At 33.8% G+C, this 24,750-nt stretch overlaps 4 protein-coding genes across 6 annotated transcripts; 1 reads left to right on the plus strand and 3 right to left on the minus strand.

Moving 5' to 3' along the window:
• The first annotated feature begins 2,165 nt into the window (after nt 1–2,165).
• Nucleotides 2,166–4,059, plus strand: LOC133692754 (BTB/POZ domain-containing protein At4g08455-like). Its single transcript, XM_062113888.1, has 2 exons — nt 2,166–2,731; nt 3,326–4,059. The coding sequence occupies exons 1-2, from the start codon at nt 2,378–2,380 to the stop codon at nt 3,794–3,796; spliced, it is 825 nt and encodes a 274-aa protein (XP_061969872.1). The 5' UTR covers nt 2,166–2,377; the 3' UTR covers nt 3,797–4,059.
• Nucleotides 4,060–4,420: 361 nt separating this feature from the next.
• Nucleotides 4,421–13,425, minus strand: LOC133690492 (probable methyltransferase PMT10). The gene is made up of 10 exons (XM_062110714.1): nt 13,353–13,425; nt 8,748–9,505; nt 8,049–8,198; nt 7,693–7,963; nt 7,477–7,587; nt 7,089–7,248; nt 6,452–6,709; nt 6,193–6,315; nt 4,879–4,956; nt 4,421–4,778 (listed from the first exon to the last, which is right to left on the minus strand). Exons 1-10 carry the CDS (start codon nt 13,423–13,425, stop codon nt 4,571–4,573), a joined length of 2,190 nt encoding a protein of 729 aa, XP_061966698.1. The 3' UTR covers nt 4,421–4,570.
• Nucleotides 13,426–13,708: 283 nt separating this feature from the next.
• Nucleotides 13,709–17,790, minus strand: LOC133691159 (bifunctional riboflavin kinase/FMN phosphatase-like). 3 transcript variants are annotated; one of them, XM_062111526.1, is made up of 12 exons: nt 17,553–17,790; nt 17,398–17,443; nt 17,156–17,283; nt 16,858–17,046; nt 16,375–16,503; nt 16,158–16,227; nt 15,982–16,047; nt 14,944–15,095; nt 14,758–14,853; nt 14,390–14,541; nt 14,232–14,315; nt 13,709–14,099 (listed from the first exon to the last, which is right to left on the minus strand). In XM_062111526.1, the coding sequence occupies exons 3-12, from the start codon at nt 17,229–17,231 to the stop codon at nt 13,968–13,970; spliced, it is 1,146 nt and encodes a 381-aa protein (XP_061967510.1). In that variant the 5' UTR covers nt 17,232–17,283; nt 17,398–17,443; nt 17,553–17,790; the 3' UTR covers nt 13,709–13,967. The 3 variants fall into 3 exon arrangements, with proteins under 3 accessions (XP_061967510.1, XP_061967509.1, XP_061967511.1); XM_062111525.1 differs by having other exon boundaries at nt 17,393–17,443; nt 17,553–17,789; XM_062111527.1 differs by lacking the exon at nt 17,398–17,443.
• A 5,014-nt stretch (nt 17,791–22,804) lies between these two features.
• LOC133690580 (probable calcium-binding protein CML44) lies at nt 22,805–23,871 on the minus strand. The gene has a single exon (XM_062110805.1). It carries the CDS (start codon nt 23,617–23,619, stop codon nt 23,137–23,139), a length of 483 nt encoding a protein of 160 aa, XP_061966789.1. The 5' UTR covers nt 23,620–23,871; the 3' UTR covers nt 22,805–23,136.
• Nucleotides 23,872–24,750: the final 879 nt, after the last annotated feature.

The raw sequence follows: 24,750 nt of genomic DNA on the forward strand, positions 1-24,750 counted from the left end.
TTTAATATTAAATTCAAAAAAGTTGGTGTCTTGTGTTTTTCACGCGTCAGCACATTGATGACATCCGTGTTTTTTTTCACGACACGTACGAAACTACCATTTGTTTGAAAATGGCCTTTCGTCATGGCATTAAAAGCGCCGCCACATGATATTCCTCCTGATATGGATCGTGTTAGTGGTGAACCGGCAATTTGTCGTCGGTGGTTGTTTCTTCTTTATTCTTTCTACTTTTCTCTCTTTTTCAGTTAAAGTACATGTTTGTCCTTTTTTTCTTTTTCTTTTTCAATTTCAATATTTATGTTTTTTAATGCTTATTTTTATCCTTGACCCTTTTAGAAAAGTTTTTTATGCTTTCAATTCAGTCCTTAAATTACAATTTGTCATCTATTATTTTCTCCAATTCGGTTCTTATTTTTTTGATTTGTCATTTTCACCCTTGAATCTTTTGTTAAAGTTTTATTAGTATTCAATTTCATAATTCAATCAAAGTTTATGTTTTTTTTTAATTTATCCTTCATTCTTTTAATTTCTTTTTTTCTTTTTGTTAATTGTTTTTTCTTTTTAATTTAACAATGCAATTTAATTTTAAATGCCCTCAAATTTATTTTTTTATTTCGGTTTCCACTCTTATTTTTTAATTAATTTTTTTTACATGATTGATTTTTTTTCGTTACATCCTTTAGTTTTTGATTTATTTGGAACTAGGCTTTTTGATTTTTTTCATTTGTCATGCTTTCAATTTAATGACACGAGTTACAAGTTTTAAGTGTTAATAAGATTAGGAATTCTTTTTTTCTCATTTTATTTTGCGATTTTATCATTCTAAATTGTTTTTTAAAATATGTTTTGTGGTTACCTTCATATTCTTTTCTATCAGTTTATCTCGGTCTCGTTATCTAAATCACGAGTTTTGCAAGCTATTTTTGGATAAAGTTTTTTTTAAAAAAAACTTTTTTGTTTTGTGTTTAATTTTTGCTAGTTTTTTATTTTACATTATACAAGTAGGTTTTGTTTTGTACCAAAAATATTTATTTTGAAATTATATTTCTTGTATGTTCGGCCATGCATACTTTTTTTTCTTTTTTTATTCACTCTGGTTCACATATATTTTTATTTCTATTATCTTTTATTGAGTTTAATGAACAGATTTGGTAGATACAAACGGATAAATATTTCATTTTGCGAGATCAAATATCTTGATCTACATCTATCTCTCAATTTTTTCAGTTTCTCTTTTAATTATTGTTAACAATTTTTTTTACATGAATAATTATTAGATGTTTAGATAAACTTTAGTGATTTACACTTATAAATTTTATTATGTAAAAAAAAAAATATCAGAATAGCTTATATACTCAAGTTTTTTTAGAAAGAAAAATTATGACACGCAACAGAGCGCATATCGAATCAAATTTATAGTTGCCCTCTAATTAATGTTCCCCCCTCCCTTTATTTTCCAGATCCTTTTATGTAGTTGATTTTTTTTTCTTGATTTTATCTTTCGACATTTGATTTGTTAGAGATTTGGCTTTACACGATCTTATCGCTCTGCATTTGTTTTTTTAATATTAGTTTTGTAATTATCTTTAATTTTTTTTATGAGTCTATCCTGATTTTATAATTCAGGTTGCGGGTCTTGTATGCTATTTTTTAATACAAGTTTTTTAGAGTTGTTTTGTTTGTGTTTGATTTTTCAAGATGTTATGTTAATTCATTTAGATATTTTTTGGGTTACATACAAATAAAGTTTATTTTAAAAAAAATATTTATTTTTAAATAATATTGTTGATGTGTTTGGATTTTCATAATATTTTTTTAGGGCATGAGTTTATTTAGCCAGTTTCATTTGTGTTTATCTTTTAAGTTATGAGTTTTTGAAGTTGTGGATTTATTTTTTATTGATTTTAATAAACAAGTTTGGTAAATATAATAAGATGAATGTCTTATTTTTGTAGTTAAATATCTTGATTTATATTTATCTTTTAATTTTATCAATTTTTATTTTAATTATTATTAAAATTTATTTATTTACATAAAATAATTATTAATTTATTTAACAAGATACTTCCATACTTTAATTTTTTTTTTATGTTAAAAAATATGTTGAAGAAGCCACAATGAAGCGTGAGTTGAAGGGCCAGTATTAAACTAAAACTAATCAAAATCTCAAAACAGTAACGGAGCTAATCATTAAAAAAAAACAGAGAGAACAATTACTGATCTAATTATCCCTTGTTTCATTTCATTTCGATTTGTCCCAACAAAACCACCATTCTGCAGCCTGCGGCCGCCCTCTCGATCAATCAAATCCTCCTCTTCCACCCCCAACTCATTAAAATCGCCTCTTCCTTTGCTTCATAAAACTCAACGAAACACGATGAGAGGCCACCTCTGTACAGCGTCCCGGGTAGACACAGAATGCGAGACTGACTCCGACTCCGAAACCATGAGGTGCATATCTTGTAAGGAGTACTACAGCAGATGCGATGCCGGAACTTGCAAAGAGTGTTACGAGGAAGCAAGCGATACTGAAGAAGAGCTTAAAAGAGAGATCGAAGATCTCAAAGCTAAAGTTGCCTTCTTGCGTTTCTGGTCTCCTCTTGATCTCCACATCACTCATCGCTCTCCAGCTGGCCCTTGCTTCACCGATGTCGTTTTGATTGCTTCCTCCGATGATGGGCTTATCGGGACTCGCCCATCCGTGCCTGTTCCTGCTCACAAGGCTGTTTTGGTAAATACCCAATTCCTCAATCCTATTAGTCAAATTTCTTGATCAGTTAGAAGGCTTGCTTTTTTTAATTGGGTAATTCTGCATGTTGCTTACTGCAAATTCTCTGTTGATCAGTCTTTTAGCATCTCTTGATTGATCAATGATCATGCATACACACACAGTTGCTGCTGAGGAGGCGCATGTTTCTATTATTGTAAGGATGTGGGAAAATCAGTTTAGGCTTTATCCAAGTCTGCCCAGACGCATGCACGGACTAGTATTTTGCAACTGTTAAATTGATGTGTCAAACAAGAGGAAATATGGAGTAGTGTTATGTTAAAGACAATCGGGTATTTTCCAAATGCATACCTGGTTGGTGTTATTTGCATGGTTGTCCCTTAAATTTGGTCCATCCCATTAAGATTTTAGCTTATTTTCGTACAAATTAGACAGAACTTGAACCGATGAACCATGGGTGACAATTTTGCGTTTTGCTTTCGAGTTGTTCCTGTATCAGTCTAAACAAAAAGAATCCCTGCTTGTCCACTTAACACTGGATAAGACGATCTGGTGATGTGTTATGGGGACGCTCAATTGTTTTCTTTCTGACTACAGGTGAGCCGTTCCCCGGTCTTCAAAGCGATGCTTGAGAATGACATGGAAGAAAGCCGGAGTGGCACCATCAAGATCAGTGATGTATCATATGATGCACTTCGAAGCTTTGTCAACTATCTGTACACTGCTGAAGCGTGCCTTGATGAGCAGATGGCCTGTGACCTTTTAGTATTAGCTGAAAAATACGAGGTGAAGCATCTCAAGGCCTATTGTGAGAAGTTTTTGGTGTCAAAACTGAACTGGGACAACTCAGTCATGAGCTATGCCTTTGCCCATCAGCATAATGCAAAGCATATGCTTGAAACAGCGTTGTCATTGATCACTGACAACATGGACAAACTTACCAAAAGGAAGGAATACATAGAGCTTGTGGAAGAGGATCCCCGGCTTGTCGTGGAGATTTATGAAGCGTATCTGTCCAAACAGGTTAATACAGCAGCGCACAAGGATTCTTCTTCCATGAAGCCATAGAGAAATCTGAAGGAAGGATCAGTTTTATTTTTGGCTCATGGATTGTTGATGTAAAGATGTAATTAATTTTTCTTTTTCTCGGCAAAGTTTTGGCTTGGGTGAACCCTGTTGGACATGTCTGGGGATTAGTATGGGCGTGGGGGAGCTTTGGCAGTCATGGTAACTAGAACACGAAATCATAATGTTTGATTAGAGATTATGAACATAGTCTCTTGACATCAATTTCCATTTGACGGACCTCAAGGGTCTCTCTTCCCCTGCAATCCCATTCAAGATATAGATTGGTGTGTTGGCTTGGCTCGTCCTGGTACTTTCCAATTTCCATAATCCAGCCCCTCGTCTATTAATAAGTTTGCTGATGTCACTGTTTGGTTTCATTTTGTTGCTTCTGCGGACCATCGTTATATAACTGACTTGCAAAGGTCAAAGCCTCTGTTTTAACCATATATATATATATATATATATATATATATATATATATATCACTGGATGTACCAAAAAAGAAAAAGATTTTAACTCGGAAAAACAAAATTTTAATTATTTGTTAGGATCATTGGTCCTGGCTTGCGCTTGTGTGTGAATGCAAGAACATATCAGTGAGGTAACCATTACAGTATGACAGGATATTTGCAAATGTATCTTTTCGCTTGAATTAGGGACACGCTTGTATCAGAGAGGTATAGTGACTAATGTACAAAAATGATTACAGTAAAAAATGGAAAAGATTGTACCATGAGACAGGAGTCCCATCTTCAGAGAACCAATATGACAAACTCATGGCATCCTTTTATCGCAGGTTAAAATTTTCCAACTCGCATGGGGACCTTCACCCGTGTCCCGAAGTGTACACGCCCATCTCGTGGCAGTTGCTATCTCTTGAAGCTCGCTCATAACAGATATTGAGTCACGTATATAAACAGTTCCACCAGGCCTTAGCATTCGATCCATCTCAAGCATGATACTTGAGATTTTGCATTTGTGCCTACAATCAACAAAAATTTGCAGAAAGTTATATCTACTTTCCACCTGCGAAGCACGAAGAAATAAACAATAAGACAAGTACGAGGAACCTTGAGCCGTACCTTTTCTGCTCGGCAGAGAACAAACCTGCTGCATGCAATAGGTCATAAGTTCTCGGGTATGTATCAAATGTCTCACACCTGGGAAACAAGATTTTGAGAATTATGAAATCATAATCAAGATCAAGAGCTTGGTAACAACAAATCAACGATAAAGAACAGATACCTTTACAGTTAAACCTTTAAAAAATACCCAAATGAAGCATGGGGACTCTGGAGTAAAGGTTGGGAGAAAAAAATTTTAGTTCTGGCCCAGCAAAGTCTGCAGTCAGAGTTCCCAATGGCACTTCACTTCTAAATTTCTATGGTCAAAGTGCTCATGCAGCTCTGCTTCTACGAAATTTTGACAGGTCATTTCAGCAATCCATGTTGGCTAGCTACACTTCTTGGTATGGTACAGGAGGAGGGGTGAAGAATTCTAGTTCTAGTTCCGCTTCTGCCTAATCTTTAGTACCACATTGAGATTGAATCTTGAGAACCAAGTGCCTAATAGGGCGATGACCTTTCTAGCCTTAATTCTTCACCCGGTTCTACCTCCTTCTGCGATGGTGATCTATCCTGTCCACCCACGAGCTATCCATTCTAACCTGTCTTTGCCTAGCAAGAAACATATGGTTCTCCCTACGATTGCCTATCTCAGTATGAAATTGGAACAGTCTCCGATTTCAAAGGCAAACCCGAGGCAAGAGCTATACCTTCTGGAACCGGAGCAATAACTGCTATAAAGGAGCAGCAGGAACGATCCTTAAAGCAAATACTCGGAGTATACCCATTCAGACTCGCTTTTGTTCAATTATAAATAAATAACCACTTTAATGGATATTTATAGCATTATTCAAGTAAATATAGATTGAGATCGTAGAAACATGAGCTTGTGATGTAGCTTGTAATATAAAAAGCTACAGAGATCATAGCATCTACATTTTTTAGCCAGAACTTTTTAGTTGCTTGGATATAGAAGCAAAATTAAGATACGAGATTTAGAACGTATGGAAAAATCCTGTCTAAAAAACATTCCAATTCTACTAATTCCATCAACTGGTGCCCCTATATATAATTGACCTTTTCTAAATCATTTAGCTGTTTATCTCATTCTCAATAAAGTTTGTTTCCTAAAGAAAACTATGAACTGTCAAAATTATTATTATTATTTTAAGAAAATAAAGTCCATAGTCATGTTCCTTTTACTCCCCTGATGAGTCTATAGGCACTGGGACAGCTATTCTCAAATTATTGTGAAATAGGGGTAAGAAATAGGACTGAATAAATTCAAAGAAACTACCAAGAATAGAAGGCAAAAAGAAGCACTATCCATACCAGTCATGCATGACTCCAATAAGTCCTCGGTCATAAATCACAGGTAAAGTATTGAACTCACTCACGGGAACAACATTCATAACCCAGCAATCAACATCCAGATCATGTAATGCTGCTGCAAACCTGCCATTACAAAAATGATGCACAAATTACACAATATCATGGATTCCTCCAAAAACCTTGTACGGTTAATATCGAAATTAAAATCAGAGAATTCACCATAGTGCCTTATTGAAATGCAATAGCAAAAAGAAGGTACCCTCCAAATCCCGCTCTCATGTCCATCACATTTCGAAAATTCATGTGTTTCCAGTGGAAAGCTCTGACATAACTTTCTATAATCTCATTCCAATATTTTGACTCTGCCTTGAAAAGTTCTTTTCTGGAAAAGGTGGCATCCATTCTTATGCTCTGGAGTCTATCTGGTGGATAATGAAGGCGTACAGGCCATGTAGTGACATTAGCTCCATAACCATTCTCAGGCAATCTAGTTATGCATGGCCTCAGACTGACATACCTGCAAAGGACATAGATATCTTACAAACTTCACACATATTGTCAAAACAATGATGATGCAGTTATCCAATGTTCAAGTCTGATGGATGAGAACAGATAGAAGCTGCTATAAGCTATGCACAGTTTATTCCTCGAAACACAGGGCCAGATTAGATCATAAAGGAAAAAGAAAGAGAAAACAAAGCAATTGTGTATCGATCCCTCAGCATTATTAGAGCCAACACGAAGTTGCCAAAGTATCTCCACTGATTTAACTGGTATAGATTCTCTTGTTGAATCTCATTCCAAAAAGAAGATCAGAATTAAAGTATTAAACCAACTCTTAATAAAATTTACTATTCCACTTAACAAAAAACTAGAAGGAATGAGCCAGGGCCTACCAAACACTGTCTGGATCATCATTGGAATCACATAGAGGAGGTTGTGCCCCACTATAACGACTAAGATAGCAGCTGTTGTTTAAAGGTTTCCGCCAAATGGCAATATATCCTTCCTTCTTTACAAGTTCCCAACAAATGCGTCTAGTCAGGTCCTGCATTTCTGAACGTAAACAAGAAAAAAATTCAATTCAAGCAATCAGGAGGTTTGAGTTCCTCATCTCTAACACTGTCTGGCTGATGGAAATCAGGGAGTCAGGGAAGAACAATAATAACAAAGGAAGAAAATAGGAAGAAGTGGCTGTGATCAAAGATACAGCAAAACAGGTTGATGAACTACAGAAAAGCAATTAAAAAAAAAGGCAATTTCTCTTAGAATCGAGAGGATCACCTTTCCATTGTTCTTGGAGATTTTCTTCATGTTTATATACAGGTTGTGCTGCCCAAACAAAGTAGCCTCCTGCCCTTAGCATTCTGTTCACCTCAAGAAGCAAAATTCCATCTTCAATTCAGCCAAAGAAAGACAGAAATGGTGAAGATAAAAAATCTTTTAATTCCGACATATAATGACGAGTCTCAGACTTGATAGTAGGATGAGAAAATGTACCATCACTAGTCCACTCAATTCTACATCTTGAACAGTGTATCAAATCAAATGCTTGGCTTGGGTACAACAAACGCCGTGTTGAAAATACAGCTGCCATTGCAGGAACACCACGCTCCAGTGCAAACTGAATCTGGTTCTCATGGACATCTTTTGGTGCTATTGACAAAGTAGTCACATTACGCTGTAACAAAAAGGCACCAAAACTTGCCACTCCACAACCAATGTCTAATGCAATGCGGGTATGCTGACCAAATGCAATTTCAGGAACCATCTGCAAATCGAAGTTGATACAGCAATCAAAATCATGAGAATAAAAATAATAAGTGGCGGGAATTTTTAAGTAACCACTAACCAACCTCTGAAATCTGGTTTAAATATTGATCTGCTCCGTGAATAAATTGAGTTCCTCCTCCTGGGAATACAAACTTATCCTTTTTTAATGCTATCCAATTTTGGCCACCCTTATCTTCGACCAGACGTGTATGTGGCACATTACTGAACCACACCTATTATTAGATCTCAATATCAGACCAAAGAAACTTCACTGGAAGATTGAACAGTTATTTGCCAAGTACAAGGAAATTGACCAACATTTTCCAAAGCAACAGAACTATTGTAGACATTCAAATGTATTAGTTACTGTAAGGACACAATCGGCGGAATGCATCAGAGCCATCATTATGGATCAATTAGCTTCTGTACTCTTAGCTACTCGTTAGCCATAAATTTTAAACAGCCATCAATTATCCAAGCAGTTCTAACTACTCTACCTATAGTTTAAACTTGGTTCTACACATTTAGCACCAATCTAACACCAAAACACCCAGAAAATCTCCAGTTTTATCAGCAATTAGACTCCCTTGAACACTAACCCACAAATCCACTAAATTTCCAGAATTACTAAACAACCCAGTTACATAACACAAAATTACAATTTCCAGATCAACCAACCTAAAAACGAAACCAAAAAACAAGAAACAAAAAACTACTGTTAGGCCGGCCATTAAACAAGTACAAAAATTAAAAAAGAAATGACAGAAAATTCACAAAATTACCTCGTCTCGACTCCTAGGCCAAGGTATAGATCTCTTATACCCTTTAGGCATAGGCACCAAGCAATCCAACCCCTTACCTTCTTCAGGGCAATGCCTCTCATATATCACCAAACTTCCACTCAAATTCAACCTCTTAATTTCCTCCACATTATCCAAACATGGTATGTAATCTCTCGTAATCTCCTCACACACTCTAAATCTCTCATACTTAACCCTGGTTAGTTTACCATCTTCTTTCGTCGATGTCTCCTCTTTGCCACCAGTTAAATTTCTAAATTCATCCATTGCAGTCGGATCAAACTCCCCGATTACAAAATCCTCCGCCATTGCACCGTTCTCGTCCACTATCCCCGTCCTCTCACCCACCGTCGGAGGTGGTGGGGGCCGGGTTTTTTTGGGACGAGGTGAAACCAAGGACGCGTTTTTTTTTATTTGTTGTGGGGAGGTGATGGAGAACGAGGGAGAGAAGGAGATAGAGGAGGGGAAGGGGGAGGAAGGAAAGAGGCAGAGAAGGGTGATAACAGAGAAGGAGAAGATGGTAATGGCCGTAACTTTGACGAAGTTTGGGGCTTTTACGACATCTAATGTGGCGGTGGAGGAGGTGATTGTGGCGGAAGGTTTCATGGTGGTTCTGAGTTTGCGTGTTTGGTTAATATGGGTAGGAGAAAAAACGTGGAGTTGAGAGCCCACGTATGGATACGGAGGTTTAGTGTAGGGGCGGGGGAATTCGGAAGGTGACAGGTGGGGCGGTGGGGTGTCTTAATTGTACTTTCCTCTTTCCTAGGGGGGAATTTACGGAAAACATTTTTATATCTTAAAAATATTTTTAAAAGTTTATTTTTAAAAGATTATTTTGATATATTAATATTAAAAATAATTATTTTTAATAAAATTATTTTGATAGATTTCAAAATAAAAAATACTTTAAAAAATAATTGTTATGATAACATGAAACATGCTTTTAAAGTTATTATAATTTGAAATTAAGATATTTTATTTAATAGCTCCTATTAGAATGATTTCAATAATACAAATTCAACAATATCAAAAAATGTTATTAATGATGATCGGAGTGGGTCACGCTCTCCGTTCAAAAGTAAGTGGGTAATTACAATGAGGAGAGATAGAAAAAAAAATAGATCTTAAAAACATAACAAACTTCAATTATGACACCACTAGTATTATCATAAAGCTCTCGATAAGATAAATACAATAATATTAAAAAATATCACCAATAACAGCCGTAATGAGCCACACTTTACATCAGAAGACGAGTGACTCGTTTGCTTTCGGGTAGCGTGTGTGGCTCACTCCAGTCACCGTTGTGTCGGGTTCCTCAGTATACATACAATACATACATGCAGTGAAAATAATAAATTTAAAATAATATTGGAGAGTTCCTAAGATCTCATTAGAGAGATTTAGAGTTGTTTAAAGATTTATTACTTGAAAATTTGATCTTCTCTAGTTTTGAATAATTCTTTAAAATCTGAGTTATCACAAACCACGAGTCGTCCAATTGTCTGGCCTTTAACGGTAATTCACACTAACTACCAGTAAGAAATATCTTAAATCCCTGTTTAGAGTATATGGGTTGCTATGTCTGAAGTGCTAGCTCTTTATTTTGTGAATTATATATTTTTTTTTGTCTAACAAACAAACTCTTAAAAAATAAGAGGTATAGTTTTATATTTATAAGAAATCTTAATAACCTTATAAATAATAAGATATTTACTTACTCCTTAAATAATATCCATATATTATTTAAGGATAGTTTTATAAATTTAATCAATTAAGTCCATGTTTGATTAATCTAAAACTAGAATTATAATCTATGAAATAAATACATTTTAGTATTTAATTTCTAAAATTATTTTCAATCAAGATACACTTAATTAATTATCCCAGTTTAATTTCTGACTAATGGTTCTTAATGTGTGTGACCTATTAGGTTCCTAATATGTTGGCCCAAATATAAATTATAATTATAAATAGATAGAATTAAATAGATCAAATAATTTAATTTATTATCAATTCAATAATTGATTAAATTATATTTGAAGATCAAGTGTACCGTCTAGTAACGTATCATGATCCCTGAAATATTAGAAAAGTCACAAGTGGTTTAACTTAACATTTCAATAGCCGGTTTCTCAGTGTAATTATTATTTCATCATCAATAATGTTTCGATTTAGACATTTTAACTTGGAGTATGTCTGTCATGTCAAATCATATTTGTTTGCACATTATAGCCATTGATCATTTGAATAAGATTTGAAATTCTTTTCAAATCTCATTCCACCTTGTGTAAGGATTTAACAGTCAATATTATTTGAGAACATGTGGAATATTTTTTCTAATTCATATAGGGTGATGAATCCTCTCTTGATCACTTAAATATATTCATATAGTTTATGTTATATCTAGTGTTTGCTCATTTGTTACATTTACTAAGATAACATCGAACAAGATCAAAATATAATACTTTATATATAAGATAACTTGGTGATCTCAAGTTTAAGAATCATTTACACAACTGTCACGTGAGTTTTTTCATAGACACAAATGATATCTTCATATGAAATTCTCATGTGAGTCAGTTCAGCATATATGTCTTATAACAAGTACCTACATATTAGCTCTAAGTATCCCTTATATCTCGGTATATGAAAACAATTGCTTATTTTCATAAAAATAAAAACATAACATGTATCAGTCTTTTATGACTATAGTGAATGTCCAACATTTAAGAGAGCATCGATCATGAACATTTTATAAGCAAGACTTTGATGCAATAAGAATCCTATAATTATAACAACTTTATAACTTTTTTTGCAAAGTATTTTTGTTTCATGGATTTTATCTTCAATCTAGATTTATAAATCAAATATTATATTTATTAATCTAATATTACATGAATATAAAAGATAAATTAAGTTTTTATTAATAATAAATATATATATTTATATAAATATAATAATAACACATGTAATCAATTGATTGACTACAGTGCATTAAAACTAACACGATAGTGGCCTTTTTGGTGTTATTAAATTTGTCATGTGAATATATATTTTATGGTATCAATGATGTCATAATCAAAACTTTGATGCGTTTCTGAGATTTTTTTTTTGTCTTCACTCTTTATTACTCACTTTCATTTGAATAAAAAGTATGATTCACTCCAGTCACCGTTGATGACTTATTTAATGTTGTTAGATTCGTATTACCAAGATCTTTTTAATAGTATTAATGGTTTTGTAATTAAAATTTTGGTGTGTCATCAAAGTTTTTTTTTTCTCTTCTCTTTTTTATATTAATTTATTTAACAATTTATTTAAAATGTTGTTTTTTTCACTGGCAATATCTTAATATTTCTGGTTTTTTTTCAATTTGTTTTTTCTAACCTAGATATTTTACTATTTTTTAAAAAACTGTGCTATTTTTTTATCAGTACAAAAACTTTTATTAGTTTAGTTTAGCATTGCTACCAGGCATCATGGTGAGGAGTGAGCCAACATCTCGCGTGGGGTGGTATCACCTTTTGGATTGCTTGAAATTTTGGGCTCTGAAATCATTTCAGCTTTTATGGAAAAAAAAAAGAATGAAAGAAAGAAAAGGAAGTTATGGTCAATTTCGAATCCATCGAATGATTAAAAAATCTGTCATTTTTTCTCATCCTTCGCTTCCCTTACAAACCTACGACGACATTGTTTTGTTGCAATTACAAACTTTCTTTGTCGTGATTAAATTCCGATCGCAAAAGATAATTGGACAGTGAACCATGTACAATAACTAGTTAGTTTTCCTCACACTCGTTGAAATCGGAGCTCGAAATTGGGCATGTTTTCTTGTTGGCCAATTATGGATAAGAACTCGAAATTGGGGAGGGAAGTTTTCTGCCATGTTAAGAATACTCTCTGGGTCAGGATGGAGTTATTGATATGATAAATGATCTTGGACATGCATGTTCGTTGATTGATCCTCCGCGTCTGGTAAAATGAAGCCTTGATGCTCAGGAAGATCACTCCTGGTTAGAGTGGGCCAAGCTCGGCATGGACAAACATGTTGCAGGTCTGCCCCCATCTCTTTAATTTGCAGGTTTACTGCAGTTTGAGACTAAGTTATGAGCCCAAGAGAGGACACAACTAGCAGGTGAAACGGTATGATATGGTATCATTTGTAACGAATTCTTCATTTTCCTTTTCCTTTTCTTTTTATCCGCCTCTATTCCTGGGATCCAGCTGCCTGCAAGGCAGGATTTCCGAAGATTGTTTTTTTCTTGGAACTTGTCATATCCACTGCTAGATCTTTCTTCAAGGAGGTTTGCTTCGTTAATTAAGGAAGCAAATCAGGTGGCGAACAGTGAAACTCTGATTATTTTTTTCCCTATCCACTGCTAGATCTTTACCACCATTTCTATGTTGTGAGACTGTTGCAATGTTTATCTCTCCCTCCAAAAAATATCGTTTGATTCTTATAAAAAACATAAGTTTTTAGCCTATGCACCTAAAGCGTGGAGGAAGAAAAAGGAGTAGCAACTTTTGTAAAGAATTCAGAAATGGAGAAGAAGTGAGATCCCATCTTCTTTGGGAAGAACACACTGGTATTCCAGTTAAGTTTCGAAGGTCGGAATTTCCCAAGAAGGTCAACCCTGTCTTCTGATACGGTTGTCATGGTGTTTTTAACCAAGAAAGGACAAAATAACGGTCGGTAGGTTTTTACACATTAGAATCAGGTTTGGGTCCTACACTCCTACTCCGAAGTCCTACCTCAAAAAGGAATGAAAATTGAGGAGCTAATTTTATTTATTATTTCCTTTGCCTATCTTCTAATCGAGCCATGCCCGGGGAACAGACTAAAAGTCATTGGAAGCCATGCCAATCCTCATCCCAACCAAAAGTAACCTAAGAAATTCTGTCTCTCAAAATAGACTGAAACTGAAACTGAAACATTAGTCTGCACAACAGCTTCCCAGCTATAATTCAAGTACATTATCGATGACAATTTGGTGGATAAATATTCAGTAACAATAATCGGGGGCTCTCGGGGCACTGTTTCATTTTTATACCCACAGTGATTACGAGCCAGGCCTAAGATTTCATGAAAAGAGAGAGCAATACGGTCACAATGAATGCCTTCTATAATGAACAAAAGAGGTTTGCAGTAAGAGCTCCGGAAAAATTAAGGATCGTAAAGTTTATGGATGCTTGCTATGGTTACAGGGAAGAGCCTTTCAAATACGGGTCATCCCTATATTTCGAGTACGCTGGAATGTCTAGAGCTCTCTCTGCAATTCTTCTATCCTCATGAATCTTTGCTATCAAGCTCTCAAGCGATGAAAAATTGGCCTGTAGTTTTTCAAAACCAAAATTTAGTGAAAAGGGGAATGCAAGACGCTGATGACAAAGGATGCAGAAAGAACACCAATGAGCGTGATATAACAAGGAATACAAAATGGATACCGTGAGTGTTGATTATACCTCTGGTCGAATATAGCCAACTACCACAAGGCGCAATTCCTCACCATAAAAATCCCCATCAAATTCATGAAGCAACCAAGGTTCCTACAATACAAATTAGATTAAGAGAATAGATTAAGGCATGCACAGGTCATCACTTATGTCAGTGTCAAACTTACTATAGTCTTTTCGGTGTTGTTAAAATATGGGTTCCAACCAATACTCATGACCATTTTGTAAAGACCTTGCGATGATAATCCAGCCCAACCAAAATAAACACCTGATGGATGTTCTGAAAGAAGTGCTGAATAACCTTTGGTAGATAAATTAGCTGAAAAATACAAATAAACTTGTTAGATGATGGAATGACATAGAAGTCATCATAGAGAACATGGATAGCCCATTTTTATGCTTAAATTCATTGAAACAAAGTGTGACATCAAGGTCAGATAAGTAGTGAAGTAGATTCCCAAAAAACTGATGATGTTATTCAACAAGCACAACTTCAGACCCAACACATAAAGAGAACACATAGGAAGATACATACCAGTTGGGATTCCAAGAACCTTTGAGCCACGACCAAATCCCTTGACCACAGGACCACCAATATGCCAAGGTTCGATAGGCAAAGTACCCTCCATCCCTGCAATCACAGATCAATTTTCTCACGAGAACTAGAATGAAAAGAAAATAAAGGCAACTTCAACATTGACACAGGTCTTTTGGGATTTACAATCTTCAAACGGAGGGAGGCCCCACAATTCAGGTTGTAAATCAAGCAGAGAATTGATAACTTCGTCTGCTTCTGTATAAAGATGAGATTTTGGAATGGATGGTACAGCAACTACTTCCATGCCAGCAGCCTTACCACCAGTAACACCTGGCCTGACATAGCCACAACCTTTCCAAAATCAATAAAAGGAACTTTGTGATAGAAAGCAGGCACACATTTCTACTTTCCCATGTACTTTATTGAGAAACAACAATATTTTGATGTTATTCGGTTCAAAAATTAGAGTGCACAGACAGAAGGAGACAATGGTGGAGAGGGTAGTGGTATTCCCACTCCACATTTTTTGTTATGACTAATATAACCTTCTTTAATATTTTTTTAATCATATACAATAAATATGGAAAAATTCCTTAAGTTAAATCTAATAAAAAATCAACTAGTACTCATGATCAAATTAGAGTTTCAGCTTATAATATTGGTGCATGGAGCATCTTTATTTGACTTGTGATCTAAGCATAGATGCTCGGTACTGCATGAATATATCCCCCATAACAATCATGAGGCAAAAGGTCTCCAAAAAAAACTTGAGATGTCTTTTGATAGAATAAATCTATAATATTTTACCATCATCGATTCTTATTCTTGTTTTTGTTTCAGTATATGATTATGTTAATGAACATATAATAAAGTGGGGCTGCTTAAATATTTGATCCTATATTTTATTTAATAATTAGAAAACATATAAAAAAAGTTCATAATTGTCATTTCAACAAAATATGAAGCGGGAACACCATCCTAGTGGAAAAGCTGAAAACAAATGCAATAGGGGTTAAGTACTAAAGACATTCTGATTCTTGATCAAATCCTACGCCAACTTAAACTGTCAGTCAGAATTAGACTGCTTGAAAGTAATTAACTTTTGCATCATCATTTTTTAGGACTGCAACACTCACAGTATTTCTTCATAGACCTAGGAGGCACAGTTAGACAAATCAAAAGGTTTACTACAATAATAACTTATGTGTTAAACTCACTCACAAAGAATCTTCAATCACAAGGCAGCTGGATGGTTTGACATTTAGCCTTTTAGCAGCTTCCAAAAATCTAGAATGACAACCTTACAAAGTCAGAATCCAAGAACATTTGTGACTTTTCAGTCAAACAAGATTGATAATCCAAAAAAAAGTAAAATACAAATTGTAAATGTATCTTACATTTCAGGAGATGGCTTTCCTGTTCTCACTTCATCACCAGCAATGATGACAGAAAAGGATCCCTTCCAGCCTGTAAGCAGGTATAATGAGCAACCAAGCAAGTAGAGTACGAATGCAGTTCAAGTTTGACTCTTTGCTATGCCACCCTAGCTAATTTTCAAAAGAAGCAACAGGAAATAAAACTTATCAGTTTCATTAAATTTCTTAAAAAACCCACCCTGATGGTAAGAAATTTTGGATTCTATATTTGCCCTTGGAGAGTTTGAAGCCAATGCCATAGGCACATTATGACTACTCAAATGTTTTATTAACCGATTGGCACCAGGAAGAACCTTAATGCTGCACCACATTCAAATTGATAAAAGACCCAAGTGTCAATTACTTCCAATATATAAGATCAAGTGCGTGCACAGAACAGTCAGAAATTCAATTTTTTCATAAGAAAGTCCTACTATTCCATGTTTTAGGAAAAGAAAATCATAAACAGAAAAACATAGAGGCAGCAAAATGGCAATCTAACAGTTTTTTTATTCTATCTTTACACATCTATTTGGTCACATGATCAGCCATGCACACAAGTCAACTATGTGTTTCAAGTAAACCCACTGACTTACAAAAAACATTAGATAATATTTTCGAGATCCCTTCACAAAAGATCCCAGATCCACATACATAATGCATAGGAGTGTAGAGATAAATTACTGATCATAGAGCGATGGGGTGATTTGAGTCAGAAAATCATCAGTTGAACAAGGAAGCTCGTAATCTTCCACCACGGCAGCAGCAGCTTCCAAAGGTGTCTTTCCCACTATTTTTTGAGTTTCCCTCCCATCCCATTGTTTTCCATACTTGACCACGAAAACTTTCAAAACATCGCTCACGATGCCATCTGTGCCATTAAATCGAAGAACAATTATGTCCACACACAAGCAAAAATGTGACAGCGAAAACGACCATGTAAGTAAAATGAAAAATGAATCCAAAGTGCAAAAGCTGACCTGTATGAAGAAGGGTACCATCCAAATCAAGAATAACAGCAGATACTAACTTCTTCAAAGGCTTTGCAATCGACATTTTTAATAACTATATATCAACAGTAAAATTTCTATTCTTGTGAAGACTAACCCTGAAATTGAAGCAAAAAACAGATCATCAATAACCAGAACATGCCCAGTAACATATTCAAACTCAAAAGCAATCCATTCCACCAAATGGGCACTTAAAAACAGGCAGACCTCACCCCTTCGTTATCAAAGAAGCTTGGAAAGAAGAAAACAACAATTTGCCTGAAAAGTAACATGGGTCTTTTATCAAACAACGTCTGTTCAATTGTGATGAGAGGTAAAATTCCCAGATTTTCTACGATGAAATTGTAACAGTTAATGGGGGGCTTACAGCAGATTAACAGACAAAACACGAAAGATTAGAGAAGCAAGACACAGGCAATCGTTAAGGAATCGAAGAAAGTGGAAGGAAATAAATATTCCACGTAACTCCTCGCTGCAGTAGCAGTTTATACTATAGCCGAAGTTTTTTTTTCAAATTTTATCCTTAAATCTTCTTTTTTTAATTGCATTCTTTTATAATCAATTTGATTTGATGCTCAATTTGTAAAAACAAAATATGAAAAAAAAATTCGAGGATCTAAATGTAAAAAAAAAAACCATGGCCATTGTAAAATTGAGGGAAAAGTACTCTTTCATTCTTATACTTTTATTTTCCTAAGATTTTGTAATTTCAAATTTCAACCAAAAGTTCATTTCTTTTACATTTTAATCTTTATAAGTGAGAAAATAGAGATTTTTTACTAAAACGCCTCGCTAAAACACTATAAACATATATAGTAGAGCCTAAATTTATATTCAACTTTATTATCCTTCACAATTGTTAACGGAAAAAAATCCAATAAAAAACAACCAAAATGTAAAACAATGAAAAGTTCCTGGCCTATGTGAAATTGGGGGGAATTGTTTTTCCCTCCTATCCTTTTCTTTTCCTACTTTTATAATCCCTATAATTTTTGTAATTTTAAATTTGAGCTATAAGTGCATTTCATTTATATTTTAGTCCCCGTAAGTGAAAGAAAAGAGAGGTCACAAAGTCCGGCCATATTTGTTTCCCGGAATTCACTTTCTGGAAAACCACTTTCCAAACTTTCCTGTGTTTGTTTGCCATTAGGAAAGTTGGTCAACGGAAAACACTTTCCAGTTAACGGAAAACACTTTCCAGTCAAAGAAAAATTTGGTTTGGTTTTCAGAAAAGTGTTTTTTTTTTTAGTTAAAATGAGATAAAATCATTGGTTGATATCAAAGTTAGCCACCAAAAACATTGATTTTAGTGTAAACGAGTTTTATTTTATAAAAGTAGTTTAATAGTGATTGTTTTGAACCTTAATCTTGTCTAAAAATTGTTTTTTGTTTTATTTTATGTTTTAAAACCATTTTAGAGAGTTTTTAGGTTGATAATAGATTTTTGAAGACTCTAAAGGTTTTTGTTAGGTCTTTTAAGTGAAAATATATTGAAAATAAGTTTTTAGATAAAAAAAAATTAAATACAAATTTCTGCAAACCACAATTATGGTTAGATTCTGGAAAACCAAATGAAATATCATCTATTTATTTATTAAAAAAAAACAAATTGGGAAAGATGACCTGGCCATATGCCTAAGCTTTGTTTGAAGGACATGAGAACTCTAACTGCCTATGTCAAGCCTCCATAGTCCATACTTGGTTTTTTTTTCTTTTTTTTTTCTTTTACACTATTTTTTTTCTTACATGGTTTTCAAGTTTTTTATTTTTATACGTTATATTTTTTTTAAAAAATAATTTTTCTTGATGATTCGTGTGACATTTTGATATAAAAAAAAGAATATAAGAAAAAATATGAATATATAAGGATGAAAAATTTCAAAACAATTTTTTTAAAAGTAAAGTTTTATTTCATTAGATATTCAAATTAGTAAACAAGGTTTATTTTTGGTTTTTCTAAAAAAAATAGCTATAACAAAACACAACATATATATTATATATACATCCAAATTAATAATTAAATACATATTAAAATTATTAAAATATAATTATTTTTTCAAAAATAATATTAAATTATAATAATCAATATATTTACCATATATAAAATACATGAGTAAAAGACATCATTTGATAATCTTTATACTACAAATGAATAATTAAATAATTTCAAGAAATTATAATTAATTCTTACATCCATATTAATTAAAAAAAACCCTTTTCCAATTGCTATTTGTATGATATCTTATATTTAATGAATAGTTAGTTTTGTATTAAAATATAATTATTTTTTAAAAAATAATATTAAAAAATAATAATCAATATATTTACCACATATAAAATACATGAGTAAAAGACATCATTTAATAATCTTTATAATAATTAAATAATTTCAGGAAATTATAATTAATTCGTACATCCATATTAATTAAAAACAACATTTTCCCAATTGTTATTTGTATGATATCTTCTTATATTTAATGAATAGTTAATTTAATTTTTTTTTCATATATGTGCCCCCCCTCCCCGTCCTTTTTTTGGTCTATTATCAACCTTCAATATTAGGTTTTTTGTTGAATTTTTTTTTCAATTTCATTTTTCAATATTTATATAATATCAAATAGATCTTTATATTTATTTACCATGTGTGCGTGTGTGTGTGTGTATATATTATTGAACTTATTAGAATCAATGATTTAGATTACAAGTTTGGTAGATAAACCCGGACCGATCTAATATGTCATCGTTTCAAAGCTTTTAAAAAAGTCATTTTAAAATTTTTTGACATTCAATTTTTTTTGTTTTACCTGCAATGTAGCACAAGAAGTAACCTAGTTAGTTATTACTTGTACAAATCGCTTTTGGTTTTGCATAAAAATTAGCTTCTTTTTTTTACAAGACTAGAAAATTAAGAAACAACTAATTTGTTTGGTTATACAATTTCATTTTCCTTATTGTTCTTTGTTCTGTTTTCAAGGTTTTGTTTTACCAAATTAACACAGTTTGGTAAAAGATATAAGCATATAGCATACATAAGAAAAGTTTTAATGAAATAGCACACTTTTATACAATAACGAATATGATTATGGTTTTGTCAAATAATTGTGAATGAGAATGACAGTTGAATTATAAAACCAATAATGGAAAGTACAATTACAGTTGAATTAACTGTAATTGTGATTATAAATCATGATTATAAACAAATATGATAATAAGAATTGCGGTTGTATTCAAATCATGCTACTTTTCAAGTATTTTTTCAACATGTCTTATTTTTTTCAAAATTCTACACTAACCATGTCATTTTTAAAAAAAAATCCTATTTTTTAGTTATGATTTGCCATGTGTAGGATTCATGACAGGGTAGCAAGTTAATTAATCCTCTGCCCGACCATTTTGTTTTGTTTGATAGGCATCAATTTCCTCTCTTTATTCTATCACTATTTTTATATCTCAAAGTCATAATAAAACACAAAATAAAATGAACAAAAACAATATTTTTTTTTTAAAAAAAAATCAACACAATTTGATATATGTTGCGATTGAAAAACATAATATTTTAAGATATTGCTTATAGAAAATGCAATATTTCAAAGAAATTATTAAATAAATTGGCACAAATTACAATAAAGAGACAAGAGAGAAAAGATTAAAGAGATATTTGAGGCACCCATAACTAATGACAACACTATAAGTACCATAAAAAATATCTTGATGAGATAAATCCAACAACAATAAAAACTCACTTGCCTTTGGACGAATAAAGGGATCCAATTCTGTCACCATTGATGATTTTTCTTGGTATCATTGGATTTGTCTTGTTGAAATTTTTTGAATGATACCAATTGTGTTGTAATTAAAATTTCAATGTCTTTAAGGTTTTTTTTTCATTTGTTTTTTCTGTCCTATCTTTTCTGGTTGTAATGTATGTTGGTTTATTTAATAATATATTTGAAGTACTAAGTTTCTTATTAGAAACATCTTATAATATAATATTTTTTAATTGCTACATGCATCAAACTTTGCTATTTCATCGATAAAAAGTTTACTTATGTTATTTGGGCAATATTTTTTTAAAATGGTATTAATAAGCAAAAAAATACTCAAAAAAGAAAAAGAAAGTGGTGGGAAATTTGCATAAAAAGCAGAACCACTTCCAACTGCTTTTCCCGGGTCGCCTAAAATAGTATCTGACTCGATCGATTGTGATAAATGAATTAGTAACCAGCTGAGGCCTGGTTTGGTGATTGTCCAATAAGAAATTATTTCTTCTCAAAATAAAGCACTGCCAGAGTGGCCGTGGCCGTGACCGTGAACAGCACAGATGGCAATTGTTCGAGATGGAGCAAGACTCGTGAGCTTAATTTATCTCTGCCCATTACCAATTTTTTATGATGACTGATGTGAGACAAACTAATGATGATTGATGACGGTAAAATTATAGATATAAAATAACTCGTTTCTTTTCAAACTAAAGCCGAAAAGCAACTAATAAATGAAATTGACTTTGAATTTTCCTCCCAATCTAACAACACAGCTACGGAAATTTCGCTGAACACAGCATTGTGCTTCACCGTACAAATGAATAGTTAAAAGACAACTTTGATTGCAAAATAAGCGAATAATTTGCTTCACAAGGGGCAATTATATTGCAAAATATTCCCAGTTGAATATCGATTTCTACGCATCCTGGTCAGTGTTTCCATTGCTTGAGAAGTCCTTCTCACTGCTGACGTTTTACTGTTTATATGATATACCATTTTCCGTGGAAAATTGCAAAGTGGAATACTGTGAAGAGAGCACGTACGGCCAAAAATACGAGTTAGAATATATACTCCTTCATTGACGAAAACAAAGTGAGCTTCCATGAAACCTCAGAGAGTCATAACCTGAGCTCAGGATTTTACAGATCAATCAGGGGGGAGAGCCAATTTGCATTGCATGTTTCAGCCCATCGTAATTGAATGAATGTGTGCGGGCTACGCATACATATATCGCAGTCAACTTCGTTGCTCTTTCATGTGTCCGTTGGCCACGATTGGAATTTTGACGGTTAGAGATTTTTTTAATTAATAATGCAACGAAAGGACATTTGACACTTGCAGGTGTACGGTAGTCTATTTCATGGGTGTTTTCTGGGAAATTCCCATTAAACTAGTAAAATTACATCACAAAAGATGAGATCAACAGCTTCTTCATATACTGTCTTGGTCCTACGAACATCCTGGGAAAGAAACCCGCAGGATGTTCATGCATGCATCTTTAAATCTTTTTCTTGTTTAAAGATAAAAAGGGTTTTCGCATCCATTAGAATATCAATCAAGATTCAGCATCATTTCTAAATGATTCTGATGACGCATCTTCTTCATTGATTTCTTGCATCTTTAAAATGTAATGAAATTCCCCATATGTCTATGAAATTCAAATCAGAAAGTTAGAAAAGAAGACAAATTTTCTTAACCATCAAGAGAGAATTCCTTATGAACAAAGATTTATATGTGTTCTGGATTCAAGATTCTATATCTCATGTATGAATACTGTGTCCTTTTCTTAATTCGTACTGCTAACTGATTCAAATAAAGGGTACAATTTGAAGATTGAATTGAGTTACTATTGAGAACCTTCTGGATGCAAATGGAAACTGGTGCTATACTGATTGCGTAAACCAAAGTTATCAAGACAGAAACAGTGAAAGGATAATATGGACAGCAGTAGCTAGAGTGGCAACCGGAAATCAGTTCCGATCATAGTACTCGGTGAGAAATTCCGCTTTACATACATATCTGTGACATAATACAACAAACAAGAAAGGAAAACATAGTATGAAAAGCTGGCTGCCAAGGTCGACTCCCAGTGAGGTCGTCTAAGAGGCTGACCACCACAGTTCTCACAAATTCAAACCGAAGGCAAAACTCCAACCCTCTAGAGTCCTAGAGTGGCCCAAAAATGAATAATTACAAACTGGTACGCAGCATCATTTTCTTGAATTCTTCAAAATCAACAACCCCATCCAGGTTCGTATCATACCGGCAAAGCATACTCCTACAATCCTTACCAGTCTTCTCATCCCACAATCCAAGTTTTGACAACAAACTTTGAAGCTCCTCGCAAGAAATGAATCCGTCTCCATTAGAATCAAACACCTTAAATGCCTCAAAAAGGTCACATTCCTCCTTGTTGCGGCCTTCCTCATCGTCTGCTAGCACTGCTTCGTTGCTGGGATCATCGCTCTGCTTTGTTATGGAGTCGTAAAATAACGAGAACTCGTCAAAGCTGAGGCATGACTTCCCCACCGAAGACTCAAGCTCCTCTAGGCTAAAATGGACTCCGATGCTCTCGAGAAGCCAATTGAGCTCCACTGTACTCAAAAGACCATCACCATTTTTGTCAAGTTCATGGAAAATCCGGTGCAGGTCATTTGTTTTAAGAGGACACATGGTATACCTAGCTAGCTCTGGAATCACCAAACAGCACAAATAATGAGAGATTTAATTTGTGAACATACTAGCTTGCACGTATTGTTGACCTAGCATTAAAGTGGACGAGGGTATATTTATAGATGTTCCATGGAATTTTTTTCTTATAGGGAAAAGGTACAAGAATGAAAATCTGATAGTATTTTTTTCTGGTAAAATAAGGGTCAAGGAAGCTTGCAAGGAAATTGCCAGGAGTCATGATAGCTGAAAAGCCTCAAGTTTCTTTGGTTTTGAGCGTTTAATTTTTCAGAATTTTCGCTTATATAGTTGAAGTCCACCTTCAACAGTTTGACCTCCGAACGTATGGTTAAATGTGCTCCATATATAATTTTTCCATAAAAAAGAAGATAATCTACATTTCTCTGCATCAAAATCTGATTTTTGAAGGACTTGGATATTTCGCATATTGGTACACAGGAAAGTTGGACCGATAACAAGCGGTGCCAAATCAAGGATCCTACGTGTTGCCTTGTATAAGTTGAACATTTATGTAGTTTGATTTTACTTCTGTTCCTTAGTTTTACACGTAATAACAATGACCAGAAATTATTATTTTTTTTTGGCGGATTTCGTTCCAATTCAGAACAAGAAAATTGGTTCCTTTAGAAGACACGGGAGATCCAGGCCAACTTATAGATCCCTTCTTCCCTTTCCATTTTTACTAGCTTACCCGTATCAACACTAAATAAATTTTAAGCAAGGCATCCATGTAGACTATAGAGTTTTCTGCCATTTATTCAATGTGTTCACGGCCTACAAGGACAGGTTCCGATATCCTGACAAGCAGAATAACAGATAAGCATGCGCAATACTTTTTTGTTTCAGCTCTGTTTTTGCCATCTTTTCCTGGAAAAAGACACGAGTGTAATCGGCAAGATACACGACGAATCATTTGCAACCTTTCCGCAGCGTTGAATCCCATCAAAGGGACTTTCTATATACGCCGATAGGTTTATTAACTTTATTCAGTTAGAATCACGACGTTTCGAGGGACAAAGAGGCTCTGTTCCTTCTTCTGTCCCTTTTAGGTCAGTGTCACGAGTAAACTTGAAACAACAAACCTCTGCGAATGCATTTTTGGTTCATGGAAGC

The sequence above is a fragment of the Populus nigra genome, chromosome 4 (genome assembly GCF_951802175.1).
Source record: "Populus nigra chromosome 4, ddPopNigr1.1, whole genome shotgun sequence".
Lineage (NCBI taxonomy): Eukaryota > Viridiplantae > Streptophyta > Magnoliopsida > Malpighiales > Salicaceae > Populus > Populus nigra.